This window comes from Lithobates pipiens, unplaced genomic scaffold, assembly GCF_037356315.1.
Source record: "Lithobates pipiens isolate NorthernLeopardFrog02 unplaced genomic scaffold, aLitPip1_a1.2 Scaffold_16, whole genome shotgun sequence".
In the NCBI taxonomy this organism is placed as follows: domain Eukaryota; kingdom Metazoa; phylum Chordata; class Amphibia; order Anura; family Ranidae; genus Lithobates; species Lithobates pipiens.
This window is the reverse complement of record NW_027507748.1, coordinates 174,697,813-174,718,131: the sequence shown is the minus strand read 5'-3', so window position 1 is coordinate 174,718,131 and position 20,319 is coordinate 174,697,813. Positions and strand designations below refer to the sequence as shown.

General features: G+C 42.8%; 1 protein-coding gene across 1 annotated transcript in view; it reads left to right on the top strand.

Moving 5' to 3' along the window:
• LOC143982232 (interleukin-5 receptor subunit alpha-like) overlaps positions 1–20,319 on the top strand; it is a 93,440-nt gene that overhangs the window by 25,513 nt on the left and 47,608 nt on the right. The window contains exons 5-6 of the mRNA XM_077480777.1: positions 7,940–8,048; positions 8,353–8,528. Of these exons, the coding sequence (XP_077336903.1) occupies positions 7,940–8,048; positions 8,353–8,528 (285 nt within the window). The remainder of the gene's footprint in view (positions 1–7,939; positions 8,049–8,352; positions 8,529–20,319) is intronic.

The window sequence follows — 20,319 nt, the reverse complement described above, 5'->3', positions numbered from 1 at the left end:
CAATATCACAGTCCCGCTAAAAATCTATCCCCTATTTTGTAGATGTTACAACTTTTGCACAAACCAATCAATATACCTTTATTTTACCAAAAATATGTAGAAGAATACATATCGGCCTAAACTGATGAAGATTTTAATTTTTTTTATTTTGAATACTTATTATAGCAAAAAGTTAAAATATTGTTTTTTTTTCAAAATTGTTCTTTTTTTGTTTATAGCGCAAAAAATAAATTAATGCACAGGTGATACAATACCGCCAAAAGAAAGCTCTATTTGTGAAAAAAAAACTAAGTCAATTTTGTTTGGGTACAGCGTCATACGACTACGTAATTGTTAGTTAAAGCAACGCAGTGCCGTATCACAAAAAATGGTCTGGTCATTAACCACTGGGCACTTAAACACCCTTAATAACCAGACCAATTTTCAGCTTTTGGTGCTCTCACATTTTGAATGACAATTACTCAGTCATGCAACACTGTACCCATAGGAAATTTTTGTCCTTTTTTTCCACACAAATAGAGCTTTCTTTTGGTGGTATTTAATCACCTCTCAGTTTTTAATTTTTTGTGCTATAAAAGAAAAAAGACCGAAAATTCTGTGAAAAAATGAATTTTTCTTCGTTCTGTTATAAAATTTAGCAGATTAGTAATTTTTTCTTCATAAATTTTGGCCAAAATTTATACTACTACATATCTTTGGTAAAAATAAGTACAAATTGGTGGATATTATTTGGTCTTTGTGAAAGTTATAGAGTCCACAAGCTATGGCGCCAATATCTGAAAATTGATCACACCTGAAGTACTGACGGCCTATTTCAATTCTTGAGACCCTAACATGCCAGAAAAGTACAAATACCCCCAAAATGACCCCTTTTTGGAAAGAAGACATTCCAAGGTATTTAGTAAGAGGCATGATGAGTTTTTTGAAGTTTTCATTTTTTCCCACAATTCTTTGCAAAATCAAGACTTTTTTTCCTTTTTTTTTCCCCCACAAAATTGTCATATTATCAGGTTATTTCTCACACACAGCATATGCATACCACAAATTACACCCCAAAACACATTCTGCTATTACTCCCGAGTATGGCGATACCACATGTGTGAGACTTTTACACAGCATGGCCACATACAGAGGCCCAAAATGCAGGGAGCGCCATCAGGCGTTCTGGAGCACCCAGGACAATTCTGACATTTCTCTCCTACATGTAAAAATCATCATTTATTTGCTAGAAAATTACACAGAACCCCAAAACATTATATATTTTTTTTAGCAAAGTCCCTGGAGAATACAATGTTGGTCGTTGCAAATTTTTATCTCACACGGTATTTGCGCAGCAATTTTTCGAACGCGTTTTTTTGGGGGAAAAACAGTTTTGTGCTTAAAAAAAAAACAGTAAAGTTAGCACAATTTTTGCATAATGTGAAAGATGAAGTTATGCTGAGTAAATAGATATCAAACATGTCACTCTTCAAAATTGCACATGCCCGTGGAATGGCGCCAAACGTCGCTACTTAACCACTTCAGGACCGCCGTATTGCCAATGTACGTCAGCACAATGGCACAGGCAGGCACAATCACGTAGATGTACGTGATTGCCTTCCAGCGGGTGGGGGGTCCAATCGGACCCCCTCCCGTTGGATACGACGGTCCGGTTCCCTCCAGGAGCGCTCCGTGATAAGGGGATGGCCGTTCGTTTTCGGCCACCCCCTCTGGATCGCTCCTGGCCAATGAGAAGCTTCCTCCCACTGTGTATTGTTTACACAGGAAGGAGGAAGTGATGTCATTCTCCTCGGGGCGGTCTTTTTGACCGGACTACGAGGAGAAGACTAAAAGTAAGTGTGCACCAACACTACACTGACATGTAGGTACACACAGGCACACAAACCCCCCCCGATCCCCCCCCCCGATCGCCCCCCGATCCCCCCCCGCCCCCCCTCCCCCCCCAGTCACAGTGTCACTGATTGCATTGATCATTTCTTTACTGATCAATGCATTCAGTGTCAGTTGTGACAGTAAAAACTGTCAGGACAGTTAGTGTTAGGTCCAGGGTAGCCCCCTATCACCCCCAATAAAGATTTAACCCCCTGATTGCCCCTAGAGTTAACCCTTTCACCCCCTTTTGCCAGTGTCACTAAGCGATCATTTTTCTGATCGCTGCATGTGTCGCTAGGTAGCTAGTTATTTTTTTAGGTTCACCGCCAGGTTTTTATATCGCTAGGTACCCCGATATACTACCCAATAATGTTTTTAACCCCCTGATTGCCGCTAGTTAACCCTTTCACCCCCTTTTGCCAGTGTCACTAAGCGATCATTTTTCTGATCGCTGCATGTGTCGCTAGGTAGCTAGTTATTTTTTTAGGTTCACCGCCAGGTTTTTATATCGCTAGGTACCCCGATATACTACCCAATAATGTTTTTAACCCCCTGATTGCCGCTAGTTAACCCTTTCACCCCCTTTTGCCAGTGTCACTAAGCAATCATTTTTCTGATCGCTGCATCAGTGTCGCTAGTGTCGCTAGGTAGCTAGTTATTTTTTTAGGTTCACCGCCAGGTTTTTATAGCGCTAGGTACCCCGATATACTACCCAATAATGGTTTTAACCCCCTGATTGCCGCTAGTTAACCCTTTCACCCCCTTTTGCCATTGTAACTAAGCGATCATTTTTCTGATCGCTGCATGTGTCGCTAGGTAGCTAGTTATTTTTTTAGGTTCACCGCCAGGTTTTTATAGCGCTAGGTACCCCGATATACTACCCAATAATGGTTTTAACCCCCTGATTGCCGCTAGTTAACCCTTTCACCCCCTTTTGCCAGTGTCACTAAGCGATCATTTTTCTGATCGCTGCATCAGTGTCGCTAGTGTCGCTAGGTAGCTAGTTATTTTTTTAGGTTCACCGCCAGGTTTTTATAGCGCTAGGTACCCCGATATACTACCCAATAATGGTTTTAACCCCCTGATTGCTGCTAGTTAACCCTTTCACCCCTTTCACCAGCGATCACAGTATAAGTGTCACTGGTGACGCTGGTTAGCCAGTTAGTTATTTAGGTTCCCCGTCAGGTTTTTATATAGCGCCAGGGACCCCCATATACTACCTAATAAAAATTTGAACCCCCTGATTGCCCCTAGTTAACCCTTTCACCACTGATCACCGTATAAGTGTTACGGGTGACTCTGGTTAGTTTGTTTTTTATAGCATCAGGGCACCCACCATTTATTACCCAATAAAGGTTTAACCCCCTGATCACCCGGCGGGTGATATCAATTAGGTTTTAGGGTCAGGGTCTGCATCGCCCCAGGCAGCGCTAGGTTAGTGCCAGTACCGCTAACACCCACACGCAAAGCATACACCTCCCGTAGTGCTATAGAATCTGAACAGATCAATATCTGATCTGATCAGATCTATACTAGCGTCCCCAGCAGTTTAGGGTTCCAAAAAAACGCATTGTTAGCGGGATCAGCCCAGATACCTGCTAGCACCTGCGTTTTGCCCCTCTGCCCAGCCCACCCAAGTGCAGTATCGATCGATCACTGTCACTTACAAAACACTAAACACATAACTGCAGCGATCGCAGAGTCAGGCCTGATCCCTGCCATCGCTAACAGGTTTTTTGGTAGCATTTTATATTTAAATCCGGAAGGCAGTGCTTGGTTTTCGGGGTCCCGTACGTGGCTAGGCTCCCAAAAAGTCCCCCACATGTGGTATCCCCGTACTCGGGAGAAGCAGCAGAATTTATTTTGGGGTGTAATTTGACTTCTGCCCATAGCATGTGTGAGCAATATATCATTTAGTGACAACTTTGTGCAAAAAAAAAAAAGTTTGTAATCTTCCCGCAACTTTTGGCAAAATATAAAATATTCCATGGACTCAACATGCCTCTCAGTAAATAGCTTGGGGTGTCTACTTTCCAAAATGGGCTCATTTGGGGGGGTTTTGTGCTATTTTGGCATTTTATGGCCTTCGAAACTGTGATAGGTAGTGAGGAGTTAAATCAAAAATTTGCACCCTTAGAAATCCTGAAGGTGGTGATTGGTTTTCGGGGTGCCGTGCGCGACTAGACTCCCAAAAAGTCCCACACATGTGGTATCCCCGTACTCAGGAGAAGCAGCAGAATGTATTTTGGGGTGTCATTTCACATATGCCCATAGCATGTGTGAGCAATATATCATTTAGTGACAACTTTGTGCAAAAAAAAAAAAGTTTGTAATATTCCCGCAACTTGTGGCAAAATATAAAATATTCCATGGACTCAACATGCCTCTCAGTAAATAGCTTGGGGTGTCTACTTTCCAAAATGGGGTCATTTTGGGGGGTTTTGTGCTATTTTGGCATTTTATGGCCTTCGAAACTGTGATAGGTAGTGAGGAGTTAAATCAAAAATTTGCACCCTTAGAAATCCTGAAGGTGGTGATTGGTTTTCGGGGTGCCGTGCGCGACTAGACTCCCAAAAAGTCCCACACATGTGGTATCCCCATACTCGGGAGAAGTAGCGGAATATATTTTGGGGTGCAATTCCACATATAACTATGGCATGTGTGAGCAATATATCATTTAGTGACAACTTTTTGTAAAAAAATTTTTATTTTATTTTTTTGTCATTATTCAATCCCTTAGGACAAAAAAAATAAATATTCAATGGGCTCAACATACCCATCAGCAATTTCCTTGGGGTGTCTACTTTCCAAAATGGGGTCATTTGGGGGGGATTTGAACTGCCCTGCCATTTTAGCACCTCAAGAAATTAGATCGGCAGTCATAAATTAAAAGCTGTGTAAATTCCAGAAAATGTACTCTAGTTTGTAGACGCTATAACTTTTGCGCAAACCAAAAAATATACGCTTATTGACATTTTTTTTACTAAAGACATGTGGCTGAATAAATTTTGCCCTCAATGTATGACTAAAATTTAGTTTATTCGATTTTTCTTATAACAAAAAGAAGAAAATATCTTTTTTTTTCAAAATTTTTGCTCTTTTTCCATTTATATCGCAAAAAAAAAAAATCGCAGAGGCAATCAAATACCATCAAAAGAAAGCTCTATTTGTGGGAAGAAAAGGACGCAAATTTCGTTTGGGTGCAATATTGCATGACCGCGCAATTACCAGTTAAAGCAGCGCAGTGCGAAATTGGAAAAAGACCTCTGGTCCTTAAGGTGTTTATTGGTCCGGGGCTGAAGTGGTTAAAAATCCCCATATTTTTTTTACTGGTTACATGTTTTGAGTTACAGAGGAGGTCTAGGGCTAGAATTATTGCTCTCGCTCTAACGTTCACGGCGATACCTCACATGTGTGGTTTAAACACCGTTTTCATATGTGGGCGGGGCTTACGTATGCGTTCGCTCCTGCATGCAAGCACATGGGGACAGGGGAGCTTTAAAAAAAAAATTTTTATTGTTAATTTTACTTTATTTATTTTAGTTTGACATTTTTTTCCCCCCCAAAAATTTTTTGATCACTTTTATTCCTATTACAAGGAATGTAAACATCCCTTGTAATAGGAATATGGGATGACAGGTCCTCTTTACAGTGAAATCTGGGGGTCAATATGACCCCACATCTCACCTCTAGGCTGGGAAGCCTGAAATAAAAAAAATAAAAAAAGATTCTGGCTTTGATCGTATTGGCGAGTTGGTAGAAGCACCGGAGGGCGGTGAGGGGTGGGGGGGCGTCTGTGGCTGGGTATTGCAGGGTATCACCGAGTATGGCTGGGTATCTCCGAGTATGGCTGGGTATTGCAGGGTATCTCCAAGTATGGTTGGGTATGGCAATTTATGGCAGGGTATTGCAGAGTATTGGCGGGGTATTGGCAGGTATTGGCGGGTATTGGCGGGGTATTGGGGGGTATTGCAGAGTATTGGCGGGTATTGCAGAGTATTGGGGGGTATTGTGGGGTATTGCGGGGTATTGGGGGGTATTGCCGAGTATTGGGGGTATTGCAGAGTATTGGGGGTACTGCAGAGTATTGGGGGGTACTGCAGAGTAATGGCAGGTACTGCAGAGTAATGGCAGGGTATTGCAGAGTAATGGCAGGGTATTGCAGAGTAATGGGGGGTACTGCAGAGTAATGGCAGGTACTGCAGAGTAATGGCAGGGTATTGCAGAGTAATGGCAGGTATTGCAGAGTAATGGGGGTACTTCAGAGTAATGGCAGGGTATTGCAGAGTAATGGGGGTACTGCAGAGTAATGGGGGGTACTGCAGAGTAATGGCTGGTATTGCAGAGTATTTGCAGGGTATTGCAGTGTATTTGCAGGGAACTGAGGGGTTAAATTCGGTGAGCAGCGATGTGGGCACTGCAGATGCAGCCCACATCGCTGCTAACACCGATCTCTTTCCTCTCCGCTGTACCGATCGGTACAGAGAGGGGGAGGGAGGAACTTTTGACGGAGCGATCACGTGGTAAACGGCCGCGACGAGCGGCCGTTTACCGTGATCCGTGATGCGCCGGGTCCACTGGACCCGGCGGTCACGGATGATCTCGTGTGCGCGCCCCATGGGGCGCGCGAGAGCAGAATTCTGGGAGGCCGTTAATTAACGGCCTCTCAGAGTTAAACACCGCCCTGAAGCCGTTAATCGGCAATGGGCGGTTGTTAAGTGGTTAAGGGGGCAAATCCTTACAGTCCTTAAGTGATTAACAGACAAAGCTCTCCAGGCAAAGCAGCAGTTAGAGGATTGAGACAAACCCTTTACCACTGACAGGGGTGCTTTTAACTTTATCCCAAAAGGAAAAATATAAATGTTGCTGTAACTGCCTATAGAGTGTTAGCTGGATTTCAGCTTCAATTAGTTATTCAAGTCCTTTTATATCTGCTAGTCTAACACTATCCTATCCTGCAATATATAACATTTTTCTTTTGGGGTTTATTATTATTGTAGTGCAGGAACTGCTAGATATAATGTCTCTCTATAATTGGAGATTACACACCTCTCTCACTCAGCACTACCGACACTCCAAGGGCTTTTTAACAATTTATTTGAACAGCAGCATTCTGGGAAAAGTCAATTAATATGTCAATGAGCAAACAATATAATAATATAAGTGGATGCTAATATTAATTGGTAAAGCTGATCCAGGAAATATCTGATTGCCTCTTGGGGGATCAGGCAGATTTTTTTTCCCCCACTGAAGCAAATTGGATTATGCTTTATTTTTTCATTATTTTTTTTGCCTTCCTCTGGATCAACTATGGGTATAATATAGTGGAGGTTTTTGATTTGTGTGTGTGTTTTATTCTCTGTTGCTTAAACTGGATTGACTTGTGTCTTTTTTCAACCAGATTTACTATGTAACTATGTACCACAAGCAACAAAACAATATATTTTGTATAGAGGGAATAATAGCTACTCTTTTCTAGCAATATAGAACTGTATTGGTAGCCAATGCTTAGTACCAAGAGGAAAAAAAAATCTAATTATAGCAATTAGACAGCCTTTTCCTCACCAGCAAGTGGTAGATGTGCCGAGTAAATAGATACCCAACATGTCAAGCATTAAAAGTGCTTGATTTGTTAGATTTATTGCTCTCACTCCAGTGTGTGTTGTGATATGCAGCATGTGATTTGCAGCGTGTGTGTTGTGATATGCAGTATACCACAATTGGCATTTGTGTGTTAGGTGCCCCCGATACATGCATTAATGTGTGTTTGCAGGGCTAGGGGGGGGTAAAAAATTTGGAGGGGGGGATTTTAAGTGCTTGGGTGTAACTTTATTTGATTACACTTTTTCCTTTTTTTTTTTTTACTTAATTTTTTTGTTCTTGTTAGTGGCCAAACTTTGTGAATTGCATAGGGAGGCACTTAAAAGGGCATAGTAATCATTTGTGATGTCTAAATATAGTCCTGGCTGTAAGAACAGCAGGTCATATGACCAATCTGTGTGCATGATTAAAAAAAAAATTATCTTCCTGCAGTCCTTCACAGCTGCTTGTTGCACTTTTCTTTCAGTGTACATCAGCAATGTATCATGTGCAATATATAATGTAACCAATCTAAACTGTACGTGGGAATGGAGAAAAGATTCACCCCCCGATGCAAGATATTCGTTTGGATTAAGGTACGTTACAAGTTAAAATAATATTAATGGTTATTTTTTTTCCTTTAAAATAAAAAAAAACATGTTATACTTACCTGCTCTGCGCAATGATATTGCATAGAGCAGTCCCGATCCTCCTCTTCTGGGATTCCCAGCCGGCGTTTCTGGATCCTCATCTTTGCACTCTTGTGGGATCAATCCCAAGCTGCCTTGGGATTGAGAATGCATTAAGGTGAAAAACCTGAAGACTTTACAACCACTTAAGATCAATTTTCTTTCAATCATTCATTAATAATGTAAACTAATTTGAACTTTGCTTTTTTAGACTATATGATAAAACGCTGGCTTGCAAACAGTATTTGAAAAGACATGGGAGAAATATAGGATGCCACATGAAAAATGTCTTCCCCAAAGAAAGCAATGATGAAATCCCAAAAGTTAGGATTTGGTTTTTTAATAATTTAACTCGCTTCTCAAAAACCTTTCAAACGGGTGTGATAGGTAAGTGTTTGATTTTCACCTTTTTCATGACCTAGTGCTGTGTATACAACAGTTATTTTTACCATGTAATATCAAATATTTCTTCATTTCTTTTTTTTTTGTCTAATTTCATTGAAAACTTTAAAACTTTGTCCCATTTTATTTCAATTTTATTAAAACTTTTTTTTTATTTGGAATGTATAAATGTATGTACAGTAAATGTTTATTAAATCTTCATAGCCTGGCTATCAGTTTACATTAAAATACAGTGACAAGTCATGTAATCACTGTCTTCTCCCGGTGACTGCCACTCCCCCACCGGGAGAAGACAAAGACCCATTGTTGCAGAAAAGAATTTGCTCCGTGTATTGCTGGCCTTAGTACAGTGATTTGTCAGGTTATTTTTTGTTCAGCCCGCTATGTTGAATGAAAAAAAAAAGTATGGTATGTGTACCAGGCTTTAGCCATTCCAAATCCTGCACTGAAGATGAGGAGCAGCGTGGCATGGTTTCAATAATTCACACAGTCAGGTGCAATATAAAATTTGTATTGAACAAATTCAGCAACAGTTCGCAACAACCCCTTGGTCTGTTGGTTTAGTCCTGGTGGCAGTCTTTTCAATAAACCTGTTGGACGGATGTTGGGGTGCAGCTAATTTTTCTCATTGTCTACATGTTCATGGTTGCGAGCCGGAGCTAGCACCCAGTCCCTCCTTTTGGTGGATTATCATACTTACCTGGAGCAGCGATCGGTCTTATTGCTTCAGTTCACAACAAACCTGGTGGGACAGCTACCCAGCTGAGCAAACTCACAGTTTCCAATAACATGACGAAGTAGGTCCTAGCTGAACTGACAACATCTGTTGAGAGTGGACAGAATATGGCCTGGCCATTTTGTGCCCAATGAGAAAGGTGTCCAGAGAGATGCAACCCTATGCTTTCCCTCCTCCTCAGAAACCTTTCTCTATCGCTAGTGCTGTCCCTAACAGACGTTTCCCTCATCTACCCACTCGCAAAGAGCATGCCAGGGGCCAGGGTGTTAAATAGACTCTACCATGTGCACTCAAACTCTTTGATCAACCATGGCGAGGCCTGTTCTGAGTGGTACCTGTCCTGTTAAACTGCTGTATGATCTTGGCCACCGTGCGGCAATTAGTTTCAGGGTCTTGGCAATCCTCTTATAGCCATCTTTATGTAGAGCAACAATTATTTTTTCAGATCCTCAGAGAATTCTTTGCCACGAGGTGCCATGTTAAACTTCCAGTGACCAGTATGAGAGTGTGAGAGCAATAACACCAAATTTAACACACCTGCTCCCCATTCACACCTGAGGCTTTGTAACACTAACGAGTCACATGACATCGGGGAGGAAAAATGGCTAATTGCGCCCAATTTAGACATTTTCACTTAGGGGTGTATTCACGTTCGTTGCCAGCGGTTTAGACATTAATGGCTGTGTTTTGAGTTGTTTTGAGGGGACAGCAAATTTACACTGTTAAACAAGCTGTACACTCACTACTTTACATTGTAGCAAAGTGTCTTTTCTTCAGTGTTGTCACATGAAAAGATATAATAAAATATTTACAAAAATGTGAGGGATGTACTCACTTTTGTGAGATCCTGCATGGCCTTTTTGTTGCTTCAATGGGTTTCTATGTATTAGGGATCCTTATTAGACATGTGCGGTTTGTTTAGTTCCAAATTAGTATTCAGACAAATTTTTCGTTATTCAGAGATTCGGATATATCCGAATAACCGAATTATAGTATAAACCAAATGCTTCAAATAAGGAAACAAAATTTGTCCGAATTTCACAAATTCAAATTGAAATTCGAATCAAGTTTTAGCTTCTTTAGTTTCGAACTGTAAACTGAAACTATATTTCTGAAATCAATGACTGTGTGTTATTAGTGTACCATTTAGAAATAAAGCTGTTTTTGTTAAGGCAAAGGTAATTTAAAGAGTCATTGTAATGAATTGATGAATATTTTTCTTTTGTTCACTTTGCTGCATTCGAATTTAAAAAAATATAACATTTTGGTTTCGACTGATTGGAAATGTATCAATTTTAACATTTTGAAACAAAAAAAAATCGCTAAATTCAAAGAAAATTATGAATTTGAATTTCGAATATGAATTCCCTATACGAATCTTGAATACGAATTGAGCGAATCAATCTAATTTAACAAAACAAAATAACTAGATTAACGAATCTAAATGAAACTAAATAAATGATTTTGTCATGCATATGCAGAGCTTTTTTTCTCAGAAAATAGGTTTAGGAACTCCCCTTTTCAAGTCACCCCTTGCCTTCACCCCCTAGCCACCTATGAGCATTGTCCCTTGGTTCCACCCTCTACCAATCTTTCAGTGAATACAGAACCAAGTATCATTTTGTGGTGCTAAGTAATTTGTATAGATTTTATTAATGAGCATTAAAACATACCCCCTTTCAACAACAGATCCTCCACAACAACAATAGATCCCCCCGCAACAAAATGACACCCCAGTAACAACAGATCCACCCTAGCAATAATAGACCCCCACCAGCAACAATAGACCCCTGTCAGCAACAACAGATCTCCCAGCAACCAGCATCAATAGACCCTCCAGCAGCCAACATCAAACCCCTCTCTCATCAGTAGATTCCCTCCCAGCATCAATTGGCCCACAGCAACAATAGATCCCACAGCAGCCAGCATCATCAAACCATCCAGCAGCCAACAACAATAGACCCTTCCCTCAACAGTTGATTCCTGCCATCAACAATAGATCTCCCAGCCTCCAGCACATCTCAGCACCCTTTACCATTACATACATTCAGTGCAGGAGATGCCGGAACTGCGTTTCCCCACGTTCCCGCTGAAAAAACCCACTGTGCACATATCTAATCCTTATAAACCACAAACATTGTCATTAACCCTCTTGACCTATGATATCCCTATTTATAATTTTTAACTGTAATTTCTTTATTTTATTTCTATTATGTTCAAAAATCTTATTAATCTTAAGAAATTTCACAGCAATTGACTATACAGAATACATACTTAAAATTGTACATGGGATTGTAGTCATAAAGCTGGAAAAAACAACAAAAAAAGAAAAAGACCAAATGCAAAGTATGAAATAAAATAATTATAATAATAATAAAAATAATTAAAAATATAATTTAATAATTAATTGTTTTTACTTTCATATCACATCTCCATATAAATAAATAAATTAACCATAACAGACCCGGTCACTAAGACTTGAGCCATTTATACAAATAACAGGAAACTTCAAAATCATCTGTGCCCCTTGGTTAAAAAGGTGACTCACCACATAATATAGGCTGCAATAAAACAGGCAGATGGGCAGGGAGCTTACAGCTGGTGTACTCCTAACAGCTGGCACTTCTGAGAGCTCACCACGGTCTTATACAGGGGCATAATACCCCTCTAAAACATTCTAAGAGGTCACCCAAGAGGTGACCTTTCCTCAACTTGTAGGAAAGGTCAATTTAACTTTTTCTTACATGTCTTTCCTCACAGGTAAATGCAGGGCTGCCATCGGGAGGGTACAGCCCATACACTTGTAAGGGGCCCCAGTGTCTGGATGGACCCGGCCCAACTGGCAGGGATATGAGAAGGCAGGGGCGGGTACAGAGGAGCTCAGTGGATGCTCCTGTATGTGTGTGAGTCAGCAGGCTGCTGCTCTGTCATGAGCTGACATTGGGCTCTTTGCTGCCACCTCTGGCCATTTCCTGCATGTGTACCCCTCTGCAATTGGAAACGAGAGCTGGGACTAGGACCACCTTACAAGTAAGGGCTGCTGGGGGGGGGCTGTGTGTGTGACTGTGTACATGCCTGTGTGTGTACATGCTTGTGCATTCACATGTCTTGTGTGTGTGTACATGTCTGTGTGTGTGTAATTGTCTTGTGTGTGTACATGCCTGTGTGTATACATGCCTGTGAGTGTACATGACTATGTGTGTACATTTCTCTGTACGTGTACATGTCTTGTGTGTGTATAATTGTCTTGTGTGTGTATACATGCCTGTGTGTGTGTACATGTTCTGTGTGTGTGTACATGTCCTGTGTGTGTACATGCCTGTGTGTGTACATGTCTCTGTGTGTACATGCCTGTGAGTGTACATGCTTATGTGTGTACATGTCTCTGTATGTGTACATGTCTTGTGTGTGTGTATATATGCCTGCGTGTGTGCACGTTCATGTCACATGTGAGTGGTGCTGAGAACTTACAGGTTTGAGGGGGGCTGGGAGCTTACAGGTGTGAAGGGGGCTGAGAGTGTTTAGGTGTGAGGGGGGCTGAGAGCGTTCTGGTGTGAGGTGGGCTGAGAGTGTACAGGTGTGAGGGGGCTGAGATCATCCAGGTGTGAGGGGGCTGAGAGCGTACAGGTGTGAGGGGAGCTGAGAGCGTACAGGTATGAGGGGGCTGAGAGCGCTCAGGTGTGAGGGGGGCTGAGAGTGTGCAGGTGTGAGGGGGACTAAGAGCGTACAGGTGTGAGGGGGGCTGAGAGCGTACAGGTATGAGGTGGCTGAGAGCGCTCAGGTGTGAGGGGGGCTGAGAGTGTGCAGGTGTGAGGGGGGCTGAGAGCATACCGGTATGAGGGGGCTGAGAGCGCTCAGGTGTGAGGGGGGCTGAGAGTGTACAGGTGTGAGGGGGGCTGAGAGTGTACAGGTGTGAGGGGGGCTGAGAGTGTACAGGTGTGAGGGGGGCTGAGAGCATACAGGTGTGAGTGGGCTTAGAGCGTACAGGTGTGAGGGGGCTGAGACCATACAGGTGTGAGCGAGGCTGAGAGCATACAGGTGTGAGGAGCCTGAGTCACTGAAGGACTTGGTGGGATGGCTAGTGGGCAGATTTGGTGGGACGGCTAGTGGGCGGGACCCTGGGGAATGTTGGTGGTCAGGCTCTGGGAGGACCAGGCCTAAAGCTTTATAAGGGGCCCCACGATTTCTGATGGTTGGGGACATGTGAATGTGTGGGAACCTGGAAACTCCTGCTGCTGACACGGTCCCATGAGGGAAGGGGGGCCTTAAAACAGGCATCCCCTTTTTCCCTTTCATTGGACCATAGCCAGCAAGCAGGTAAAAACAACAAATATTAAATAAAAACATGAAACGCAAAGTTTGTAATAAAATTGGCAGTGGCCCTTTATTATTGGTGTAAAATAGTATTTAATAATTGTATTTTTTTTAAACTTTAAATCACATCACCATATATATAAATAAATCAACCAAAAACCGAAACAGACCCACTCACTATGACTTGAGCCATTTACACAAATAATAGGAAATGTAAAAATCATCGGAACCCAAAAGCCAGGTGGGTCGCAGGACCCTACTGGGCATCACACCTCCAGACCATGGCCATTTCAATACATATTTGCAGATCACTACTGGAAATATCCAGGCCAATATCTGACCGGTGTATGCCATCATTTCTGTAAAGCTGGATATTATTTCAGAAAATACAGTAACTGTGCTAGGGGAAGACAATTTTATACGTTGAAGGTCATTTCTGATAGTATCTGGCTGAAAGACTTTTCGTAGAAAAAAAACAACAAATACCTCCAACATTTTTATATGTTTTCAATATGATGTCAATGTGTTAAAAAGGGCCCAAACTTTTTTTCAGATTTTTTTTTACACATAACCCTTACTTTGTCATCTTTATTATCATCTCGAAAAAGAAATTCTTTAGCCCACGGAAGCAATGTGAATAATTTAATAACATTTCCATTCCAGACATCCTCCTCCAGACAAGCTGACAAGTGAAAACCAAATAGAAATAATTTGCATGGCACTGTCTCCTTTAAAGTGTTTGTAAACCCTCACATATAGTCAGTGAAGTGAACAACCTCAGATGATACACAGAGGTTAAACAAAGCCTCATACATAGGCTTTACTAATTTATCTGCAGTCTTCTCTTCCCTACAGCCCTTCAAAAGTGTTAAAATCCTTCCTCATCTGTCAGCAGCACAGAGGAGGGGGCAGAGTGGCTGCAGATACAGTGTGTGAGAGCTGATTGGAGGAAAGGAACATGCCCCCCTCCACACAACATGTGTCGGGAAAACTTCTCAGAAGTGACTCATGATTAAGGATGAGCCGAACACCCCCCCGGTTCGGTTCACACCAGAAGCTGCGAACAGACCTAAACTTTGTGTGAACTTTAGAACCCTATTAAAGTCTATGGGACTGGAACATTCAAAACCTAAAGTGCTAATTTTAAAGGCTAATATGCAAGTTATTGTCCTAAAAAGTGTTTGGGGACCTGGGTCCTGCCCCAGGGGACATATATCAATGCAAAAAAAAGTTTTAAAAACGGCCGTTTTTTCGGGAGCAGTGATTTTAGTAATGCTTAACCACTTAAGGACCACCTCACACCGATGTACGCCGATGTAAGCACGTACCTGTACGTTGTTCTTTAAGTGCCGCCGGAGGCGTGCTCCCGACCCGGTCCTGTGCTCCGTGACCGTGGCCGCAGGACCAGCGGACCCGATCACCACTGGTGTCCTGCGATCGAGTCACAGAGCTGAAGAACGAAGTGCGTCCTACTGTGGCTGTCACCGATTGTCTGTTCCCTTTTATAGGGAAAGACGATCAGTGACATCACATGCCAGGCCACGTCCCCTACAATAAAAAAAACACAGCGTCATACATAACACCTACACTGCCCCCTAGTGGTTAACTCCTTCACTGCCAGTGTCATTTACACAGGGATCAGTGCATTTAAATAGCACTGATTGCTATATAAATGACAATGGTCCTACAAATGTGTCAAAAATGTCCGATGTGTCCCCCATAATGTCGCAGTCACAATAAAAATTGCTGATCACTGCCATTACTAGTAAAAAAAAAATATTAATAAAAATGCTATAAAACAATCCCCTATTTTGTAAACTATTTAACTTTTGCGCAAACCAATCAATAATCGCTAATTGTGATTTTTTTTACCAAAAATATGTAGAAGAATACGTATCAGCCTAAACTGAGGGAAAAAAAATTATATATTTTTTGGGGATATTTATTATAGCAAAAAGTAAAAAATATTGTATTTTTTTCAAAATTGTCGCTCTATTTTTGTTTATTGAGCAAAAAATAAAAACCACAGAGGTGATCAAATACCACCAAAAGAAATCTCTATTTGTGGGGAAAAAAGGACGCCAATTTTGTTTGGGAGCCACGTTGCACTACCACGCAATTGTTAAACCAATGCTGTGCCGAATCGCAAAAAGGGGCTTGGTCCTTTGGCTGCAAATTGGCCCGGGGCTTAAGTGGTTAAAGTGAAAAAATAAAAGTGTAATATTCCTTTAAATTTTGTACCTGGGGGGTGACTATAGTATGCCTGTGAAGGGGCGCATGTTTCCCGTGCTTAGAACTGTCCCTGCACAAAGTGTAATTTCTGTAGGAATGAAAGTAATTTAAAATCACTCACGGCTATAATGAATTGTCGGCTCCCCGTAATACAGAGAACAGTCATTGAAAGTCATTGATAAAAAAAATTCAATTACCAGGCCCTTCAGGTCTGGTATAGTTATTAAGGGGAACCCCGCATCAAATTTAAAAAAGAAATGACGTGGGGTTCCCCCTGAATATCCATACCAGACCCTTCAGGTCTGGTATCGATTTTAAGGGGTACTCCACACCAAATTTAAAAAAAAAATGGCATGGAGTTCCCCCTAGAAATCCATGCCAGACCCTTTATCTGAGCATGCAACCTGGCAGGCCGCAGGAAAAGAGGGGGGGACGAGAGAACGCCCCCCTCCTGAACCATACCAGGCCACATGCCCTCAACATTGGGAGGATGCTTTGGGGCTCTGTGACCCCTCAAAGCACCTTGTCCCCATGTTGATGAGGACAAGGGCCTCATCCCCACAACCCTGGCAGGTGGTTGTGGGGGTCTGCGGGTGGGGGGCTTATCAGAATCTGGAACCCCACTTTAACAAGGGTACCCCCAGATCCCGGCTCCCCCCTGTTTGAAATGGTAAGGGGGTACAAAAGTACTCCTACCATTTCACAAAGAAAGTGTAAAAGATGTAAAGGAAACCTGCGTTACATCAGTGGGGGGCGGGGTCACCCACACGTCATTGGGGAAGCCAGGCTTTCCCACTTGCATTAGAGGGGGCAGGGTTGGGTGACGGGTGGCCCCGCCCTCCTCATTTAAGAAATATCAGGCTGCCAGGATCCCCGCAGTGTCTCCGCCAGTGGAGACAGAGGATGGATGGATGCGCTGCGCTGGAGGGAGAGATCACTCGTCACTGGATCAGATCAGCCATCGCTGTACCCCGGAGAAATGATCATCCGTCGCTGGATAGCAAGAGTGGATTACCACCGCTGGAATCTTTTTTTAAATTGTTTTTATTTTTAATAAAGGACTTTTTCAATGGCGTGTGTGTCTTTTTTAACATTCTTTTACACTTTCTTTGTGAAATGGTAGGGGTACTTTTGTACCCCCTTACCATTTCAAATGGGAGGTCCAGAATCCTTGGGTGCCCTTGTTAAAGGGGGCTTCCAGATTCTGATAAGCCCCCCGCCCACAGACCCCCAAATCACCGGCCAGGGTTGTGGGGATGAGGCCCTTGTCCTCATCAACATGGGGACAAGGTGCTTTGAGGGGTCACAGATCCCCAAAGCATCCTCCCAATGTTGAGGGTATGTGGCCTGGTACGGTTCAGGAGGGGGCGCTCTCTCATCCCCCCTCTTTTCCCGCGGCCTATCAGGTTGCATGCTCGGATAAAGGGTCTGGTATGGATTTTTAGGGGGAAATCCACGGCATTTTTTAAAAAATTTGAGGTGGAGTTCCCCTTAAAATCCATACCAGACCTGAAGGGCCTAGTAATTGAATTTAGGGGAACCCCACGCATTTTTTTAATTAATTTTTTTATCAATGACTGTTCTCTGTATTACGGGGAGCTGACAGTTTATTATAGCCGCAAGTGATTTTAAATGACTTTTTTTCCTGCAGAAATGACATTTTGTGCAGGGACAATTCTAAGCACGGGAAACATGCGCCCCTTTACAGGCATACTATAGACACTCCCCAAGTACAAAATTTAAAGGAATATTACACTTTTATTGAAACAATTTGGTCCAAACTACCCAGTGACACCTTACCGAAATAGGCACCTCATCCCCTAATATAAATGGAATTGCATAGCAGGAGGGGGAAGGAAAGGGAAAAAGGAAAACAAGGGGGATTTTTCAACGGTGCAAATTATGACAAAACTATAGCAAGATATATTAAAAATTCATATTAATTTATTCAAGTACATTAAAAATAAAAGAGCATTGGAATATCATACAAAGTGTGCAAAAAGCAATGTGCGCACAACTATTGGACTTGAGGGATCCCAGCAGTAAAGGTTGACAGAATGATCGCATTCCTTGTATACAAATTTTTTATCAAATTTATTGTTAGTTGTACATTTCCCCTGAAGAAGCTTATTGCGAAACATGTTGGGAAGAAGTGCGATCATTCTGTCAACCTTTACTGCTGGGATCCCTCAAGTCCAATAGTTATGCGCACATTGCTTTTTGCACACTTTGTATGATATTCCAATGCTCTTTTATTTTTAATGTACTTGAATAAATTAATATGAATTATTAATATATCTTGCTATAGTTTTGTCATAATTTGCACCGTTGAAAAATCCCCCTTGTTTTCCTTTTATCCTTTCCTTCCCCCTCCTGCTATGCAATTCCATTACACTTTTATTGTTTCACTTTAAGCATTATTAATATCACTGCTCCTGAAAAAACTGCAGTTTTTGAAACTTTTTTTTGCATTGATACATGTCCCCTGGGGCAGGACCCAGGTCCCCAACACTTTTTAGGACAATAACTTGCATATTAGCCTTTAAAATGAGCACTTTAGATTTCTCCCAAAGACTTGTATGGCTTTTCAAATTTGCTGCGAACACCCCAAATTGTTCACTGTTCGCCAAACAGGCGAACAGGCAATGTTCAAGTCGAACATGAGTTTGACTCAACCTCGAAGCTCATCCCAACTCATCATGATAACAGAGGAGCAAAGCACCAGAGAGAAACAATGCTCTAGGGCTTTGAAGAGAGATAAGTAAACACAACAGATATTTGTGCTTTTCTCAGATTCCGTGATTGAGGTTTTCAACCACTTTAAGGAAATCCCAGAAATATTCTGCGATCTAGAGCCTCCTGAGAAATCTTACCAGCATTAGACTTATACAGAGCATTGAAACCATTGCTAGCTGCATCAGTAATGCTGTGTGCAGACCAAACAACAGCAGAAAAACTAACATTTAACCACTTCGGTACCACGCTATTGCCAAATGACGGCATTAGCGCGGACCTACATTTCCGGGACTACGTCTATTGACGTCGTCCCGGTTACGAGCGGCCTGCGCGCCCCCTGAGGGGCACGCGCGGCGCGCTCTGTGATCGGCGAGTCCATGAGACTCGCCTGATCACCGATCCGTGCAAGGGGTCGATCCCGACCCCTTATCACGTGATCAGCTGTCAGCCAATGACAGCTGATCATGTGATAGAACCTAGCCGGTAATCGGCTATTATTCCTCCTCGCGCTGACAGCGCGAGGAGAAAAAAAGAAAACCGATCACCGGCGGCCGTGATCGGGACATCAGTCCCGATCACGGCCATCAATACAAGGGACCACCTGCCACCTGCCAGTGCCCACCTGCCTCCCGCAGTGCCATCCTGAAGAAAAATAAAAAGCAAAAGTAAGTGCCCCCAGTCAGTGCCCCCCGTCAGTGCCCCCCGTCAGTGCCCATAGTGCCCACAGTGCCACCCACAGTGCCACCCCACAGTGCCACCCACAGTGCCACCCACAGTGCCACCCAATCTGCCTCAAAGGTGCTGCACCCCAGTGCCGCCCATCAGTGCCCAGCAGTGCCGCCCATCAGTGCCCAGCAGTGCCGCCCATCAGTGCCCAGCAGTGCCACCTATCAGAGCCACCTATCAGTGCCACCTATCAGTGCCCATCAGTCCCATCTATCTGTGGTACCTATCAGTGCCCATCCGTGCCACCCATCCGTGCCACTTATCCGTGCCACCCATCCGTGCCATCTTATCTGTGCCCATCTTTGCCCATCAGTGCCGCCTTATCTGTGCCCATCGGTGCCGCCTTATCTGTGCCTATTAGTGCCGCCTTAACTATGCCTATCAGTGCCCACCAGTGCAGCCTATCAGTGCCCACCAATGCAGCCTATCAGTGCCCACCAATGCAGCCCATCAGTGCCCACCAATGCAGCCCATCAGTGCCGCCTAATCAGCGCACTTCAATGAAGGAGAAAAATTACCCGTTTGCAAAATTTTATAACAAACTATTAAAACATGATTTTATTTTTTTATTTTTTTGAATCTTTTTTTGTTTGTTTAGCAAAAAATAAAACTCCGAGCTGTAACTAAATACCACCAAAAGAAAGCTCTATTTGTGGGAAAAAAATGATAAAAATTTCATTTGGGTACAGTGTTGTATGCCCGCGCAATTGTCATTCAAAGTGCATCAGCGCTGAAAGCTGAAAATTGGTCTGGGACTGAGGGGGGTTTAAGTGCCCAGTAAGCAAGTGGTTAAACTACGGACATACTAAGATCATTAATTAGCTTAGATAATGAAGTCAGATTACATAATAAATTCAATTGTGAGTACTTAGCATTGGTAGATTCTTGCTGTGGGTTCTGCTGAGTAGGCTAGATATGGATGGCAGGGATGCTGCAGACTTCTTCCTGTCTTGATGGAACTGCTGGAGATATTGCTCTGCTTCTTCTTTTCCTGGGGGATCTGCTTCACTGAGGGGACCAAGATGCCAGGCT